General features: G+C 36.8%; 2 protein-coding genes across 2 annotated transcripts; both read right to left on the bottom strand.

Annotated features, from left to right (window-relative positions):
• Positions 1-5,036: 5,036 nt before the first annotated feature.
• LOC105997054 (olfactory receptor 12D2-like) lies at positions 5,037-5,963 on the bottom strand. The gene has a single exon (XM_013031330.1). It carries the CDS (start codon positions 5,961-5,963, stop codon positions 5,037-5,039), a length of 927 nt encoding a protein of 308 aa, XP_012886784.1.
• A 5,357-nt stretch (positions 5,964-11,320) lies between these two features.
• LOC105996884 (olfactory receptor 12D2-like) lies at positions 11,321-12,253 on the bottom strand. Its single transcript, XM_013031124.1, has one exon. The coding sequence runs from the start codon at positions 12,251-12,253 to the stop codon at positions 11,321-11,323; it is 933 nt and encodes a 310-aa protein (XP_012886578.1).
• Positions 12,254-19,039: the final 6,786 nt, after the last annotated feature.

The following is a 19,039-nucleotide window of genomic DNA, read 5'->3' as shown; positions in this document are numbered from 1 at the left end:
AAGGAGAAGAAGGAGAAGAAGGAGAAGAAGGAGAAGAAGAAGAAGAAGAAGAAGAAGAAGAAGAAGAAGAAGAAGAAGAAGAAGAAGAAGAGGAAAAAAGAATTGGAAGAAGGAGGAAGAGGAGGAAAGGAAGGAAAGAAGAAAGGGAAGGAAGGAAGGAAACAGCAGCAGCAGCTGGGTTCCAGTGGCTCACGCCTGTAATCCTGGCTACTCAGGAGGCTGAGATCTGAGGATCACGGTTCAAAGCCAGCCCAGTCAGGAAAGTCCATGAGACTCTTATCTCCAATTAATCACCAGAAAACTGGAAGTGGTGCTGTGGCTCAAGTGGTAAAGCTCTAGCCTTGAGCTGAAGACAGCACCCAGAGTTCAAACCCCATGACCAATAAAAAAGAAGAAGAAGAAAAAGAAATAAACTCTTCTAAATTCTAAGGTTGTCAACAAAATTTGTAAATATTTTGTCTTGTTTTGGTCCCAAACAGACTTCTACAGCCTGAGCTCTTTGTAATATTCAAAAGGAAAACTACATTTCATCTTTATGCCGGGTATGATGAAAGAGTTGTACCCACCTAGAGTACTGTTCAAGTTTTTAAGTAAAGTCGTACCTTACTTTAGGATGCACAGAGAGAGTGCACAGAGACTGATTCAGATTTCTGTCAGTGATAAGGTAGAGAATGGAACAGATATGTACCTACATTTTCACTAATATTTTACAAGACTATAATGCTATTTGACATCTAGGAGTATATCCCTCAGAGGAGATCTATTTTAAAGTCCAGCTGCTCTCTCTTTAACTAGTATGGTCACCAATGCCTATTTTGACCTCTAAATAATGACCATGTGATCGACAAATTCCTGCCCTTTCAATGTCTTTCTCCTCATTTAGTATGTAGCATTGTGTGTGATATATAATAGTAACAAAATAGTTGCAAAGTTATTGCTCCATAGAATGCTTATCACTCTGTCCCATGAAGCCATAAGAAACCTTTGTTCCTTCCTACATAAAAGACTTTGAGTCTTTTAACTTCTTTTTTGATGCATATGCTGGTCCTAAGGCTTGAACTCTAGGTCTGGACACTGTCCATGAGCAGTTTTATGGTTTGTTTGTTTGCTTGTTTAATAAAACTAGCACTCTACCCCTTGAGCCACAGCTCCACTTCCAGCTTTTGGGGGATTATTTGGAGATAAGAGTCTTATGGACTTTCCTGCACTGGCTGGCCTCAAACCATGATCCACAAATCTCAGTCTCCTGAGTGAGGATTACAGGTATGAGCCACCAACACCCACCTTGACTTGTTTGGCAAATAGAAGGTTTTTTTTTCTTTCATATAATATGAATCTGAAAACTGTCATTACACTAAACACAATGAAACTTTTTATTATTAGGAACTGAAAATGTATCCCTTGCTTTAAAAATGCAAAAATACTGTGAGTCATCAAATATTTCCTTGTAACTAAAGGCTAACACAATTGGTTTGTACACACCTGAACTAACAAACACCCAGAACCAGAACGAACCTTTAATATCTCACTCACATACAACACCATCAGATCTTTAATTTCCTTTCTTCCTACCCATCCCAAATAGCATATTTTCCAAAAAGTGTGGTTAAATAACTACCACAAGGGTAAGTGATAAACCAGAAGAGACGGATGAGGATGAATAGGAAGACAAGGAAAGTGAAGAGGAGGAAGACAACTTGCCTGTGAAAGCAGAAGAGTAGATGATAAATTTGAAATTCTCTCTCAAATGAGATTCTTTCCTGGGCTCGTTTTTATTTGATGCGGTGATAGAATCATTGTCCCGGGAGTTCTGTACTAGCAGAAACATTTGATGAGAGTGGGGCCATGCCTAGCTGTGCGACAGCGCTCTGAGAGTTGGAGACTAGGACATGCAGCTTTAGGGAGTTCCAAGAGAAGAGTCTCAAGTGGCCTCCATGGTCCTTCAAGGCCACCTTGTAGAAAACCTGTAATTCTTTTGAGACTTATATTCTGATCTGGTATATTTTACACTCCCATCCAACTACAGATCACAGCAAAATGAGGTGGCCTGCATACATTTTGAAACACCTCAGGTCACACAAGGTCCATAGGCAAGACTCCTCACTTTCAGTCAGATAGATATCTGGCCTAATTTCATGCAAACTAGAAACCCCTTCTGCTCCAGTAAACTGAACCTACTAGACCATTAAAAGGATTGTATACCATGACCAAGTACGGTTTACCCAGAGAGACAAGGATGTCATTTAGCATATATAAATTAATAACTGATAGCATGCTCACAATGATGTCCTTGGACTTCTACATGACTATCTGTCTTCCCCTCCACTACAAGGTTATCATGGATGTTGGTACTTGTGCTCAGGAGGTATTGGCGTGTGGACTGGTGGAACCATTTCTGGAGTCACACGTACAACTGCTACGTTCTCTATCCACTTCTGTGGTACAAATACTATTCATCAATTCTGCGATGTACCCCAGTTCCTGAAACACTCTTCTTCCAGCTGAGAGCTGCTGGCTTTGTGCCCTTGGAGGCTTTTTTTTTTGCTTTAATTCAGTGGGACCTGGCTACCTGCATACATTCTCTACCATTCTGAGGATGTTATCTGATAAAGGCAGAGGCAGAGCCTTTTCTGCTTTTCTGCCTCATCTATCTGTTGTTGTATTGTTCCTCTCTGATGCATCTTTGAGTTTCTGAAGCCACATTCTGATTCTACATCTACTTTGTGTTCACTGCTTTTTTGTACTGTTCTGCCCCCAACATTCAATCCAATTCTCTATAGCCTGAGAAATGAGGCCTTAAAAGGACATCCAAGAGTTTTCAAAGCAAAGTGTACTTGTGCTGAATCACATGCATTTATTCCTGAGAAAGCAAGAACTGAAAACTGAAACATATCTTATTACCAGAAAAGTCATATATAGAAAACTTGTCCCATGAATAGATTCTGAGCAATAAAAACAATTAAAAGAGTCATACATGAATTACTCTTGTAAAAGAAATGGGCTAAAATCTCATTCTACAAAGCCAGATGTAGGGGAAAATGTACATTTGTCCAAGCTTAACAACTCCACTTAATTTCTCTTTCTGCTTCATTTCTACCAGAGTAATAGAAAGCTAATAAATGGGAATCTTAGAACTAACAGTGACTGTTCTTTTTAATTTTACTACATAAGTATATAAAGGTTGACTTTATAGTCCCAGAAATGTGAGAACTACTAATTCTACAAAATATTTTTAATGACAAACCCATTGTCAAAATGGAAAAAAGTATGATTACTAGAAGCTATCACCTGCACACAACACCAATAAAAGTGGACCACGGCAAAAGCTAAACAAGAAACTGACAGTAGAAGAGAATCTGGTTCGGGTACTCATCTGACAGCAGGTGAAAATACAGAATATATTTTTAAAAATTGGGGATGGAAGGAATGAATAGTGGGAGGACAGCAAGGGAAGGGGTAATGATGCTCAACAGGAAATGTACTCATTGCCTTACTCATGTAACTGTAACCCATCTGTACAGCATCTTTACAATAAAATAAAATTTAAAAAATCAAAATTTAAGTACTAACCAAAAGAATTATCTAATAAGTAAATGGGCAAATAAATTCAAGAAACACATCTCAAAAGAAGCACCAATAGCCCAAAAAGCCTGTTGTTTTACACATAACCCAAAAAGGATGTTGCATTGTTTTAGCGATGCATACATACATACATACATACTTACATATACACATGCATGCATGCATACATACACATGTATACATACATACACATGCCTGACAGAGTAATTAAATGTTGTTTGGAAAGGTGGAGGAGATGAATATAAATATGGTAAACAGGTGAATTTGTTCAAAGTACACCCATTACTGGAATAAATAAATAAATATTAAAAAGAGAAGGAACTGTACTAGATTAAGGATGTCTACTTTCCCTTGAGTCTGGATTAGTTTCTTCTTCCCATAAAGCTTATTTTGCAAATAGACTATTGCAGAAGTTATGTTTTTTGTTGTTGTCATTGTTTTCTCTTTTTTTCTTTTTGTTGTTTGTCATGGGACTTGAACTCAGAGCCTGAGCCTTTTTGTTCAAGGGTAGTGCTCTATCACTTTGAACCACAGCACCACTGCTGGTTTTCTTGTGGTTAATTGGAGATAAGACTCTCATGGATTTTGCTGCCTTGGCTGGCTTTGAACCACAATCCTCAGATCTCAGTTTCCTAAGTAGTTAGAATTACAAGCATGAGCCACCAGTGCCTGGCCGGAAGTTATATTAATGCTGATTATGGCTCTACCTTTGAAATAGTTGGCAGTTTTACTTTGGGTTGTTAACCATGAAAAATACAGTCTAGCCTGAGGCTTTCCTACTGAAAAAATAAATAAAACCATGTGGAGCAACTGGAGAAAGACATAAAGACTCCCAACTATTGAAATGACCACAGACAAGTTCAGACCTTGTGAAGCAAGCTCAACACTTCCCTGCAGTTCCTTTCTGAGATACTTACAGAGAAAAGCAATATAACTAGGAGTTCTAAGTAACTAAGTTATCAGGTCCTAATGAGTTGTATAGCACTAGATCATATTCTTTTGGATTTACCAGAAGAAGTAAACCAGAGACTTAGCAATCTTCTAGCTGTCCATTGGATAATCATTCTCCTAAACTAAAAAAATATATAAAATACAAAGCAGAATAATTTTATTGATCTCATTATAGTATATAAACAAAGGGACAGGCTGATACAATTAATCATTATACTTTTACTCAACATCTGGGTTATATAGCCATATTTCATACAAGAATGCATAAAAAAGTGTAAGATATTTTATCAACAGATACCCTCCTAAAAAATTATCCTTAGGAAACTGTGGTTTGTATACCATCTTCTCAATTCCCCTTATGTTACCTAGAATGCATTCTTAATATCACTTGAATACATTTTCCCATCTGTTCCTGTGTTATACAATCTGAACAATAATGGAAACAAAACAATTTCACATCTCAGCATTATGCTTTCCTGTTGAGTTTTCTAGATTTCTAGGTGTCATAGCTTCTTTCTGATCAATCTATTCAAGGCACCTTTCACTTCCTTGTTCCTCAAAGTATATATCAGAGGGTTTAGTGCAGGAGTCACCACAGTGTACATGATGGCGATGACCCGGTCCTGGTCCAGGGAGCTCCCCGAGGCAGGCTGGATGTAAATGAAGAGAACAGGAGCATAGAAAAGAAGAACCACTGTGAAGTGGGAGGCACACGTGGACAGTGCTTTTTGAAGCATGCTACAATACTGGGTCTTGAGGAAGAGATGGGCGATGATATAGAAATAGGAGAGCAGTGTGAGAAAGAAGGTACTCATAGCTATAGTCCCTGTGACAGTATTAAGTAGCCACTGGTTGAGCTCAGTGTTCCCACAGGCCAGCTCCAGCAGTGGCTTCACATCACAGAAGAAGTGGTGGATATGGTTGGAAGCACAGAAGTTCAAGCGAGATGTCATTACTGAGTGCATCAGAGAGTGGAAAAACCCAATGGTCCAGATAGTGATAGCCATTAGGATACAGAGCCGGGGATTCATGATGACAGAATAATGAAGGGGCTTGCAGATAGCCACAAAGCGGTCAAATGCCATCACACCCAACAAAATGGTCTCTGTGCTCCCCAGGAAGTGGAAGAAATGGAGCTGGGTGATGCATCCCAAGAAAGAAATGGCTTTGTTTGTAGAGATTAAGTTCTCCAGCATCTTCGGCAGTGTCACTGTGGAGTAGCAGATATCTAGACAAGCCAGGTTTCCAAGGAAAAAATACATAGGTAAGTGCAGTTTTGAATCCAAGATGACAACTGTCAGGATGGCTCCATTCCCAGCCACATTGACAAAGTAGATGGCGAGGAAAACAACAAAAAGAGAAGGCTGTGGTTGTTGTATGTCTGTTACTCCAAGGAGGATAAATTCAGTGACTAAAGTTTGATTCAACATCACTTAAAAGAAAAAAGAGGCAAAGTAACTTTACAGGCACCATGTCTAGTGAGGAACAATTGGTTTTTCTATATAACAATTTTCTTTTCAAGAAAAGCACATATTGAGGTATAATATTTTCTGTCCCATCTCAGAACCTGTATATTATTTGATCCTTAAAATGTTAAGTATTAAAGATACATATCTTTGGTGCTGTGACTCAATAATTGTGTGTATGCATGAGTGTGTGTGTGCATACACACACGCGTATGCACACACCAATACTGGACCTTGAACTCAAGGCCTGAGTGTGGTCCCTTAGTTTTTGTGCTCAAGATTGGCACTCTACCTTCTGAAGACACAGCCCCACTTTCAGCCTTTTAAGTGGCTAATTAGTGATGTCATGATTTTTCCTGCCTGGGCTGGCTTCAGACTAGGATTCTCAGGTCTCAGCCTCATGAGTAGCTAGCGTTACAGTCATGAGCCACCAGTGCCTGTCTATAATCATTGTTAACTTTTATCATAGTTCCATTAACAATTTTATCTTAGTGGTTCACAATAGATTTTGTCCTTCACTGAAAATACATGAAAGCCTTCTTCTCTGAAGCCACCTTCCCTGGCTATAAACAGATAGATAGATAGATAGATAGATAGATAGATAGATAGATAGATAGATAGATAGATAGACAGACAGACAGACAGACAGACAGACAGACAGACAGACAGACAGACAGACAGATAGATAGATAGATAGATAGATAGATAGATAGATAGATAGAATTTTCCTTTTTCCTCTTAAGTCACCTGTCCCCATGGAGTAATTTTTAAATATAACACATGGCTGATATCTCTGATGTAGTTAGAAGATACTTGAAATTTTTTAAGAAAAGAGACAGGGTCATACTTATTACATTCATAATATGTTGATGAAGAAAAATATGCTTCTTAACAAAGAATCAATTGAATTTTTTTATTTCAAAGTGCTGATAAAATCATTTTACTAATTTTATTCTGCCCCAAAATCTTAGTAATATCCTTGAGTATTAATGAGGTAAGAACTACAACTACATATTATATGTCACATATGAAACTGACCTGAGGTACACATCAAACTTGTGCCGTGGTAGATCACTTGTCTTTCAGGACTTGAATTCTACCTGCTTCATGTCACTTTTCTCTCAGAATTGAAAACATTCGTCAGTTCTTCTCATTCTCTCTCTGCTTGTCCACCAATAAAAATACTGTTCTCTTCTGGGAAAACATAGCCTTTTTTTTCTTTTCACTAATACTATAGAAATAATAAGGGTTATTTTTTTTCAATTAGTGTTAAAACGTTTAGGGTATTGTGAATAAGTTCATTCCTTTAAGGTTTAATCTTTTCCACATATGGTGAGACGTGCTATAATCCCACCACTCAGGCAACTGAGAGAGAACAATATCAAATCTGAGAAGAACCTGAACAACATAGTTACTTCAAAGCTAACCTGGGTTATGGTGAGATGCTGACTTTAAAAAGAAGAGGTATACCATTGGACTGTGTACGCTCTATTCACTGAAAGAAAAAAAAATTGAATTGCTTTTCTGCATTCCCGCATTTCTAAATAATTTTTTGGCAGCACATTGGTCAAACCACACAGAATTATGTGAATTCGCTTCCTCCCCATCTGTCCTTGTCATTTGAAGGTATAGAGGATCCACTCCTGTAGATCAGAAGGCCGCGTGTGAAGCATAGAACTAGAAGACACTGAAAGACCCGTGAGAAGTGTCTGGAAGTTGAACAGAAATGCTGATGTTGAGCCAGACACTGGAGGCTTGTGCCTGTAATCCTAGCTACTCAAGAGGCTGAGCTCTGAGGAGCACAGTGAAAAGCCAGTCCAGGCAGAAAAAAATTGTGAAACTCTTTATCTCCAACTAACCACCAAAACCTGAAAATGGAGCTGTAGCTCAAGTGGTAGAATGCACACAAAAGCTCAGGGACAGTGCCCAAGCCCTGGGTTCAAGACCCAGGACTGACACCAAAAAATAATAATAGTAGTAGTTGTATTATCAGTAGTAGTAGTAATAATAAAAATAAAGAAATGCGGGTCTTGGAATGTTCCAACAAGAAATAAACCACTCAAGGTTTGAGGAATCACTGAGGAGAGAAGAAAATAATTTCTGTTGACTACAGTAAAGCAATTACTGAAGCAGGGGAGAACATCAAGAGATTCCCATGAGATTTTGAGCTGTAGAACTGGAAGAAATTCTGAGCAATGATTGAACTTCTATTCCACTTCTAAGTACAGCCCTCACTACAGAGAAGTTCTCTTTGAGAGCCAGATATAATGTGAATTTTAATGTGAATGTGAATTTGTAAAGCAGATATTATGTGCCAAAGCTGATTTATGTAATTCTAAGAAAAAAATATTTATTAAAAACTCATATGGAAAAAATGTGCATTCCTAACTTTTAAGGAAATATGATTGGCCTGCACTGACTGTTCACTGAAATCTCAATGTTTCGAGATTGTAAATTTGCTTAACAGAGGGCTCAGAAAAACAACAAAGTAAGATGAGACTTGGAAAACAATTTCAAAAAGAAACTGAAGTGCCTCCATAGCCCTTAAATACAATGAGCTGTTCAGAAGACAGAAAAACAGCTATAAATTCTGGGCATTGGATTTTAATTTGATTCTGGACAAGGCAGGGTGGCTCTTCACAACCACAACAACACAAAGGAAATATATGAGCCTTCCCAGAGGGTTTCCCATTCCATTCTCTTACCTGCCTACATATTCCATTCAGAATTGCAAGTAAGAAAGCTTCTTAGGTTTATATTCCCAATAATTATACAAAAATAAACAACATTTGAAGTCACAGTTCCTACTGCGATCGCAGCTTAAGGTGTTCATCTGCATCTGTCTTTCTGAAATTCTGCTGGAGCTTTAATGAGACAAAGATCTCTAGACACAGCAATCCCAAGGGAGAGTGTCCTTTAGTGCTGAGCAGAATTGATGTGAGAAGAAATGGGTAACCTTTCCACATCTACAATAGGCAGGAAATGCCTTAGCAACTTATATGTGATATTTCCTTTTACTTCCGGCTTCCTCTTCTCTTCCCTTGCTTTGTTTAGCTCTTCGTTTCAGAACCACAGACACCCTGGCTCTCAATGGCCTAATATGATTTCTTTTTATTAGCATATGTTAATTTTGCAAAGTAATGGGACTCATTATGACCATACCCACATATATGTAATGTACTTAGATCATATTCATCTCCTTCATCACCTTTCTTATCTACTTCCTTCTACCTTTCTCTTTCCACTTTTATAATGAGCCTCATTACTTTGTGTGTGTGGTGAACAGAGGGCCTGGGGACTATCCTTCAGTTCTTTTTGCCCAAGGCTAGCTCTCTTTTTGCCACTTGAGCCACAGATCCAATTCTGGTTTTAGGGTTGTTTTTTTTTATTTGTTTGTTTTTGGTTGGTTGATTGGGATTTTTTTGGTCTGTAATTGTAGATAAGAGTCTCAAGGTTTTTCCTGCCTGGGTTGGCCTTGAACTTTGATCTTCAAATCTCAGCCTTCTGAGTAGCTAGGATTACAGGTGTGAGTTACCAGTGTCTGCACCTCATTACTATAATGCCCCTTTTCTCCATCCAAATTTCACAACGAGGAAAAAACAGGACACTTGTCTTTGTGTAACTAATTTATTTCACTTCACGTGATGAACTCCAGATCCACCCTTCACCCTCTAAATGTAATTTCATTCTTTTGAAGACTGAATAACACTCTATTGAATATACATACCATATTTTTATCCTCTTATGTATTGATGGGTACCTAAGTGATTCTATAACCTGACTTATCAATAATGCTACAATAAATTTTTTTTTAATTTTTGCCAATCCTGGGGCTTGAACTGAGGACTTGGGAACTGTCTCTGAGCTTCATTTGGTCAAGGCTAGCTACCACTTAAGCCACAGCACCACTTCCGGTTTTTTCTGTTTATGTGGTACTGATGAATCGAATTCAGGGCTTCATACATGCTAGGCAAGCACTCTACCACTAGGCCGCATTCCCAGCCCTGCAATAAATACTTTACCCCATGAGTAAAACAAAGAATTATAATTCACTACAGAGGCATATTCTTCATCTGTCCCCACAGAATACGCTAATCCAAACTAGCATTCCTCCTCTTCCTAGAAGAAGACTACAGCTCCCAAGTGTGATTTCTGCTCTCCTCTACCACATCAACCTCACTTGCCACCACCTGTGTCAACTATTTTCTTAAGTTCCCAACAATCCTCAAAGTGGTGTCTCAGTGAGTGGGACCTTGGAGATGTAAAAATTGAAAGGATTCTCTTCTCCACAGGTGAAAAGTTTGACTGCAGGAATTCTTTCAGCATGAGCCACCACGGCACCAGTAAGCAACCAGAGAACGCATCAGGCACCTGCTTTACCACCTTCTTATGGTGCAGATCGCAGATAGTTGGCCTTAAACTGTATTTTGGCAGAATGCTATATTGTGCACCTGTCAAGCTCACTGTGGATTTCTTTTTATCTTTTGCTTAAAGCCTCACTTAGGGAAGTGATACTTCCCTATGTCTACTGCCTTTAAGCTGGAGTCCACCATTTGTCTTGAAGATCTACAATTCACTATTTCTGAATTTTACCTAGCCTTGACCTACTATTTATTGTTGTATTCCAATGCCTTTCCACACTACCCATTCTCTCCTTGTAACCATACACCTGATGTTTTACTTCAGACTTGTGAAGATTTAGGAAAGTTCTTAGTGTCTCTAATCTGCCAACTTGCCCTTTCCCCTGTTGTTTATTTTAATCATTTATTGGGTATCCTATTTGAAGAAGAAATAAAACATAGTTCTTCATTTTTCTTGACTTGTGCCGCTTAGAAATTACTTTCCCAATTAAATGCTCATAATCCTATTATAAAGTCATCAAAACACAAATGCATTATAATAATGGATTATATTACAGTGTGTTAGCATAGAAGGATCTACACACAAAATAGTAACTAAATATTATCCATTTACTCAATTCTCTTGACAGCGTAGGTAATTTAGGTTTGCTTTTTTTTTATTGTGAAAATACCGAGCGTAGGTAATTTGTACCATCGATTTTATACACAAACACATAAGAAACAATGCAAGGTAAATCTTGTCACTTGACACCACCCAAATTCAAAATTAGGGTTTGTACACCTGGAATCCCATTCATTCCTTAACCCCTCTAATTGATTAGAATAAAAGTAGAAAATAATTCCCCATTATCCAATTCATCCCGCAATACATATTCTAAGCAAATTAATGAGCAACATAATGTCATGTCTCAGTGTTCTCATTGCCCTTCAATTATACATCCAATGAATTAAATAAATTTATTAAGGGACAGTTTTTTTCCTGATCATCCTGTTCAAGGCACCTTTAACCTCCTTATTCCTCAGAGTATATATCAGAGGATTCAGTGCAGGAGTCACCACACTGTACATGATGGCGATGACCCGGTCCTGGTCCAGGGAGCTCCCCGAGGCAGGCCGGATATAAATGAAGAGAACAAGAGCATAGAAAAGAAAAACCACTGTGAAGTGGGAGGCACACGTGGACAGTGCTTTTTGAAGCATGCTGCAAGACCGGGTCTTGAGGAAAAGATAGGCAATGATGTAGAAGTAAGAGAGTAGTGTGAGGAAGAAGGGACCCATAGCTATAGTCCCTGTGACAGTATTAAGTAGCCACTGGTTGAGCTCAGTGTTCCCACAGGCCAGCTCCAGCAGTGGTTTCACATCACAGAAGAAGTGGTGGATATGGTTGGAAGCACAGAAGTTCAAGCGAGATGTCATTACTGAGTGCATCAGGGCGTGGAAAAACCCAGTGGTCCAGACAGCAACAGCCATCAGGGTACAGAGCCGGGAATTCATGATGACAGAATAATGAAGGGGCTTGCAGATAGCCACAAAGCGATCAAATGCCATCACAGCCAACAACATGGCTTCTGTGCTCCCCAGGAAATGGAAGAAATGGAGCTGGGTAATGCATCCCATGAAAGAAATGGCTTTGTCTGTAGAAAGGAAATTCTCCAGCATCTTCGGCAGTGTCACTGTAGAGAAGGAGATATCTAGACATGACAGATTTCCCAGGAAGAAATACATAGGTAAGTGGAGTCTTGAATCAGAGATGACAACTCGTAGGATGGCTCCATTCCCAGCTACATTGACAAAGTAGATGGTAAGGAAAACAGGGAAAAGAAAAGAGTCCAATTCTTTGTTGTCTGTCACTCCCAGGAGGATAAATTCAGTGACTGAAGTTTGATTCACCATCACTTAAAATAAAAAAACAAGGTAATTTGTGACACATTATTCCAAGTGTGGGAAGTTTTTCAAACCAAGGAATTTTTAGCAAGGACAAAAATACTTTGAGAGTATTGTTTTTGTCATAATCCTACTAAAACACTGTGTAGTATGTGGCCATTAGACCTTTAAGTGTGAAGATGACATATCTGTTATGGATTGTCGCTCACACATTTTTTAATATCATATGCATCATTAATATTCTTCTTAATTTAGGGTTTTGTAGCAAGGTTCTCACTACCATCTTCTATGGCTGTTAATGCTTACATTTGATCCGATCTTCCCTTTATAAACCTTTAGATAATTAAACTGATAGGTCTTAACTAAAGAGAAGAACTAAAAAAAACTAAAAAATATACAGTTGAAAATTGTTAATCTGAGCAAAAAAAATGGTCAGGAATTAATTCATTACAATCACAGCATCTTTAAACAATAGGTTTTTAATGTAGTGGTAACTGCACTTCCTCATCTTAGAATATAAATGGACTAAAAATAACTTCTTACTCATTTCTTTGTTATTCATAACCTTGAAAACATGAAACCCTAACAGGAAGAAAAATATGAATACATTAATCACATAAAGTGATTAGTACCAGATATATACAGAATTTTTGCAGTACCAGATTGTGATGATGGGCTTCATGTCTTACCATAAACTCAGGCATTAAATATTTTTATAGCACATTGTGACTTATTGTAGTTCTGTTCTATAGTTTCCCTGAGACATTTTTTACAGTCATTTTCCACATCTCTAAATCCCTGAATAAGAAAGTTCTTCCTCTGACTGACTCAACAGTTTCTCCCTTGTTTCACTATAACTGACCTCTCCTCTAAGTTTCTATTTACTTGATGCCTTCCTTCATGATTAGTTTCTTAAGTTCTATCTTTATTTTTGCTGAAATGAACACATGTTTTTAATATTAAGAAAGTCTACCTTCCTCTTGTTCTAAAGACACTGATTATGGTATTATAACTATAATTGTGTAATTATTATAATTATAATTGTTCTTACAATTATAATTATTACAATTATAATATAATTGCATTATATTTTATAATTATAAAATTCTGTCTGCCTTTTTTCTTTTCATTATTTGCAGAGTACCTGAAGTATCTCTTTAAAGGTGCAGTGGATTTGTTCCAGTGTATCAGAGGGGAAGAAACAAGTCTTTGTGGAACATATATATCTGGTAGGCTCTGACAGACTGTCAGGAAATTGAGCACAGGATATGACTTTGGGTAATTCCTATAAAAGAGAACCATTCAAGTTTTGACAAAGTCATTGAGAGAAGAAAATAATTTGTTCTGACTGCAGCAAAAATGAAGAAGGAAGAAGAAGGAGGAGGAGGAGGAAGAGGAGGAAGGGGGAGGGAGAGCGGGAGGGGGAGGGGAAACTGCTAGAGGAAAGTTCTAGAGATCCTATGGGATATAGCTGTAGAACCAGAAGAAATTTTGAAAAGAGTATCATACCTCTACTCCACATTTTTCAAAGATTGTCTTCAAATAATTCAGAGTGGTTTTCTTTGATAGCCATGTGTTTTGTGTATTGTCACACTAGTTGGCATTCCTGTTTAAAATATAAATCATGCACCAACATTATTTATAATTATCTTACCCAAGAAACAGATGTTTAAAAAATGAAATGGGAAAATAATTTTTTTCTGGGTAAGGAGAAATTAACACTCACATTAGTCTTTATTAATGATTTTATTCACTGAAACTTTAGTATTTAGACATTTCAATTGGAGTAATATTTAAAGAGCCAAGTATTTTGTTGTGATAACACATGGTGGTTAAAACATGGAAATGATGTTTTTCATATCCTCAATCTCCATCAGAAGTCCATCATTGTACAGTAAAATCATCCCTAAATCTTGTGGAAATTTAATCACTGCAAACAGACAGATCACTCACTAGCAAAGAGAAAACACAACTTCCCAGCCTACTCATCATCCATTCTCTTACCTGATCAAGTGTTCATCAACACCAGCAATAATATATTACTTGTTTATATTGCCAGCAATGACAGACATTCACAATTACTTGAATTGATTCTTTATGTTGTGAGTGCTGCTTATGTCTATCTTTAGACATCTCTCCTTGTTATTCTGCAGTTCTTCTGTCATCTAATTAGAAAGTGATCCCTAGACATGGAAATCTAGAGGGAGATTGTCCCTTGATAATGAATAGAATTTATGCAAAAACAAACAGAATACTTTTCTGCACCTGCAATATGAGGAAGAAGGCTTGGGCAATTCCTATGTTATGTTCCTTTTTTTTCTTTTCCTCTTTTACTCATTATGCTGTTTCTTAATTTCAGCTCTGTAGTTAACAGAAGTTTCAGAGGGCTAACATAATGTCTTATTAATATTTCATTTCTTTGGAAGTATTAATTCACTTGCTCACCCTGAGGACTTCCCTGAAAAAAAGCGTGATGTATAAAGTGAAAAGAAAGATGTCAATAACAGTTAAGAAATTGGTCCAAAATATGATTATATATAATATGATACTCTTTTTTCACATTTTCATTTTATTTTATTAATATATATTTTTATTGTAAAGATACTGTACAGAGGGGTTACAGTTATATGAGTAAGGCAATGAGTACATTTAATATGATACTCTTATTTCTACAGTTCTGAGAACATCAAAAAAATGAAGTAGTTTGCTTTTGTTTCTTCTCAATGTTGGTGATTAGTAACTGCATAAAATTATTTTCTTAAATTTTATTGCTAAGAAGCTCAATTTCTCTTTGTTTGGGTGAATAATCTGCTTTCAGTTGTGTGTGTTCATATCTAGTGAAAACTCTCAAGTAAAAAAACAATAATAATAATAACAAGCCTGTGTGATTAATCCCAGAAATTTCCACTGTGACTTCTCATGTTTCCCAGCACTCTATTAATAGTTATTCATACAATGAAGTTCACCTTTGTTTTTTGGGAGTTTTGGCTTTTGTTGTTTTTGTTGTTTGTGGGGATATTTTTGCCATGGGGTTTGAGCTCAGAGCCTGGGTACTGTAACCAAGTTCTTTTGCTCAAGGCTAGCACTCTACCGCTTTGAGTCACAGCTCCACTTCCAGTTTTCTGGTGATTAATTGGAGGTAAGAGTCTTGTAGACTTTTGTGCCCAGGCTGAGTTTGAACTGTGATTCTCCAATCTAAGTTTCCTGAGTAGCCAGGATTATAAAAAAACAGAAGTGGGCAAAGACTCAGTGGTAAAGCACTATCTTCAGCTCAGGGACAGCACCCAGGCACTGAGTTCAAGCCCCAGGACAAGTACAAAAAAGAAAAAATCTAAATGGATGACGAATATATATCTTCCTAACCCAAAATAAAGAAAATAGGAGGAGCTATGTTAATTTCATACACTGAAGAATTAAAGGCAATGAAAATTAAGAAGAAATTAATTAAAATTAAGTATAACAATCCTCCAAAAAGACATAACAATACTTAATGTATATGAAACTAACAACAGAGCATTCAACTACATAAGGCAAAACTGAATTGAAAGAGATAAAGATAAAACTGATACATTAAAAAAAAAACTGAGACATACTGGAAGACTTCTGCACCCTTCAACCACATGTTGACATCTCCAGCAAACAGAAAAGCATTAAGAACAGTTGATAGTACTAGCAGTAAACTGCATATAATTGATGGCTGTAGACGACTTCATTCACACCAACATAATACGCATTTTATCAAACTCACATGGAACATTCACAAAGACAGATGACACTCTGAACCATAAACTAATATCACAGGCATGAGCCACCAGCACCCAGCTTGAGCCATAAACTTATATTTAAATTTTTTAAATAATACAAATCATACAATATTTATTCTCAGACTATAATGTAATCTAACTAAAAAGCAGTAATAGAAACACAAGTAGAATATGCCAGTATTTGGAGGTGAAATCATCATTCCAATGTTACTTTAAAGAAAAAATAACTTCCATTGTTTATCGATACATGCAAAAAGATGTACCAATTAAATGATATAATATTTTGGATTTGCTTTGGTATAGGGAGTAGGAAAAGGAAATATAAATGAAAGAAAATTTGGAATCAATTTGGGATTTTCCATAAAAAGAAAAAGAAATAAAAATTGGTATCTAATGTTCCCCTTATGTACACTGCCTAAAGAAAATTTTCATTACTCTAGTCATACTTGAATCTCACCTTCTATGGAGATTCTCACTACACTGTGCTCATTTCCTAGATTTCTTAAGCTAGATTTCCTAGCTTGAGGGTTAGATTCTACAAATAAAAGTGGATAGCATCATGCTTGTAGAACTTAGTCTTCCCTAAATGCAGCCAAAAGTTCTGGTTCTTCTGTCCACTTACAGATCTAGTCTTTAGTCTCAGATATTCTAAAAGCTGGATAATGACAGCAGAGCCTCTCAGTATTCCTTCATTACAACAACTTAGCATGAAATTCAGAATTTGACTTGCTTCATCCTCCAAGATAGTCTGTGAACTGCCAATTATGACTAAATAAATAATGGTCAGTTTAAACTAGCCAAAGTGAATTATGCTATTTGTAAACAAAAAAAAATGTCACTTTCCTTCTTGTCATTCCTCCTTTTAGTTATACACATAGGAAACTGAACCTTAAGGACTTTAGCATAAGCATCTGGCTTGAAACATTTCTTTCGTGCCAATGGCTCTGTTTTATCTGAGAAACTCTATCTCCAGGAAAGGCTCTTGTTGATTCTGTATAATTGGCTTCCATACTCTATATTTTACTTAGGGCTGATTTATCAAAATGTAACTCCATCATTAATCAAGAGTAACTTTTATTGCTTAAGAGAAACATCACCCATGCCTGCCATGTGAGTGGCCACATTTATTCTCTTGAAAGAGTTAAGAACATACTGTCTTACATATAAACTGTCCTGAATTAAAGTCACTTGAAAATTGGAAGGGGCAAGATTATTCTGGCTTCTTTTCTAATTCCCATGTCAATGACATACTTTCTGTTCAAGAGGAAAAGGCAATATTTTATCTTTAAGGAAAAGAAAAGGATACTAAAATAATTCTTTGAGGAGATAGATGGAGCTGGGATAGATGTGAAGGAAAATGATAAAAGGGGTAACATTGATCAAGATGCATTGTATTTATAAACAGACATGTTGAATTGAAACCCCTTTGTACAACTACTTATGATCATTTAAAAATAAATAGGTAAAAATTAAAATTAAGAAAAGAATCCTTTACAGACTTTGTTTAAAATAATTCTTATTTTTTAGGTTTCACACATAATTTCATAGCTTCTTCACAAATTACTATTATTTGCCCAATTCTGTATCTGTCACTGATTTCTTTGATTGTTTTCTTGTGAAGGCTTCCTGGCTACATTAAACATGCATTCAGTTTATGTTTTTCTTCTGTTAGTCTGTCTTACATCAGTTTGGTCTTAAGGCCCAGCTCTAGGAAAACAGATAAGAATGAATCCCCAAAAATAAGCCTAGTAAGCCAGATCCAAAGAAAAATATGTTGCATGGTTTCCCTCAGTTGTTATAACTAGATTGCACCTATAAATCTACAAGCAAACACTCTGGATGGTAAAAGGCAAAAAATTACACTCGGACATGATAAATTATATGGGACTTTAAACATTCACACAGTGGAACCAAAGGAGGATACTCTTAGGAGAGGATCTCAAAGGCTCAATAGCTATGTGGGTATGATCATATAAAATGATGTTTATTGAAATGAACTCCAAGAAATGGAAACAAGAGGTTGTCATTTTGTTTCTTGTTTTTGTTTTTTCTCCTTTGTTGCTTGTAAGTAAGTTTCTATATTTGAGGGAGGGTAAGAAGCAGCACAGAAATAGTGGGACAAAAGGTAAACAAATGTAGCAGTGATACTCACTAGACACTATGTTGAAAATGAACTATACAACTTGTGGGGGAAAGGGTCAGGAGGGAAAGTCTGGGAGAAAATGAGGACAGAGTGACACTGTTAAAAAAGAAATGTACTCATTGCCTGACTTGTGTAACTGTAACATCCCTGTACATCACCTTTACAATAAAAAAATTAAAAATAAATTTAAAAACACAAGATAACCATAATGCCTTCCATCATTAAAAATGTAATATCTTAGATATTCAAGTAAATAAATTTGAGTAAATAAAATTGGTTAATAAAGTTTAAAGAAAAAAGAATGAATCCCAGAAGTAGTGCATTTCCAGATGACCTTGAAGATATACACTGTATGTGGGAAGTCAGAGGAAGCTAAAGTCTCATGGTCTTGAGATTTACTACATCCACTCTATTGTACAAAGTTTGGAGCATGAGAGAAAATTAAACTTTTAAATAAGTAGCACTTTATGTTGACAATCTCTAGCACTTAAAGGTGATTTTTATCTGACTTCATAAACAATATTCTATAGAGACGTTCATTAGGAAATAGTGACTATTGGAAGAGAAATAAGGTGGATGAAAGGGATTAGGACAAATATTTTCATCTGTATAGAAGTAAGTTATCTAAGCCAATGGCTCACACCTATAATCCTAACTACTCAGGAGGCTGAGATCTGGGGATTGTAGTTCAAAGCTAGTCCTGGCAGAAAAGCCCGTGAGATACTTACCTCCAATTAAACACCAGAAAACCAGAAATAGAGCTGAGGCTCAAAGTAGTAGAGCATTAGTCATGATCAAAAAAGCCCAGGGACAGTGTCCAGGCCCTGAGTTCAAGCCCCAAAACTGACCACCCCCCGAAAAGAAAACGTTATCTATCCTGTATGCGTA

The sequence above is a fragment of the Dipodomys ordii genome, unplaced genomic scaffold, assembly GCF_000151885.1.
Source record: "Dipodomys ordii isolate 6190 unplaced genomic scaffold, Dord_2.0 Scaffold138, whole genome shotgun sequence".
In the NCBI taxonomy this organism is placed as follows: domain Eukaryota; kingdom Metazoa; phylum Chordata; class Mammalia; order Rodentia; family Heteromyidae; genus Dipodomys; species Dipodomys ordii.
The sequence above is the reverse complement of the archived record's forward strand: the minus strand, read 5'-3'. Positions and strand labels throughout refer to the sequence as shown.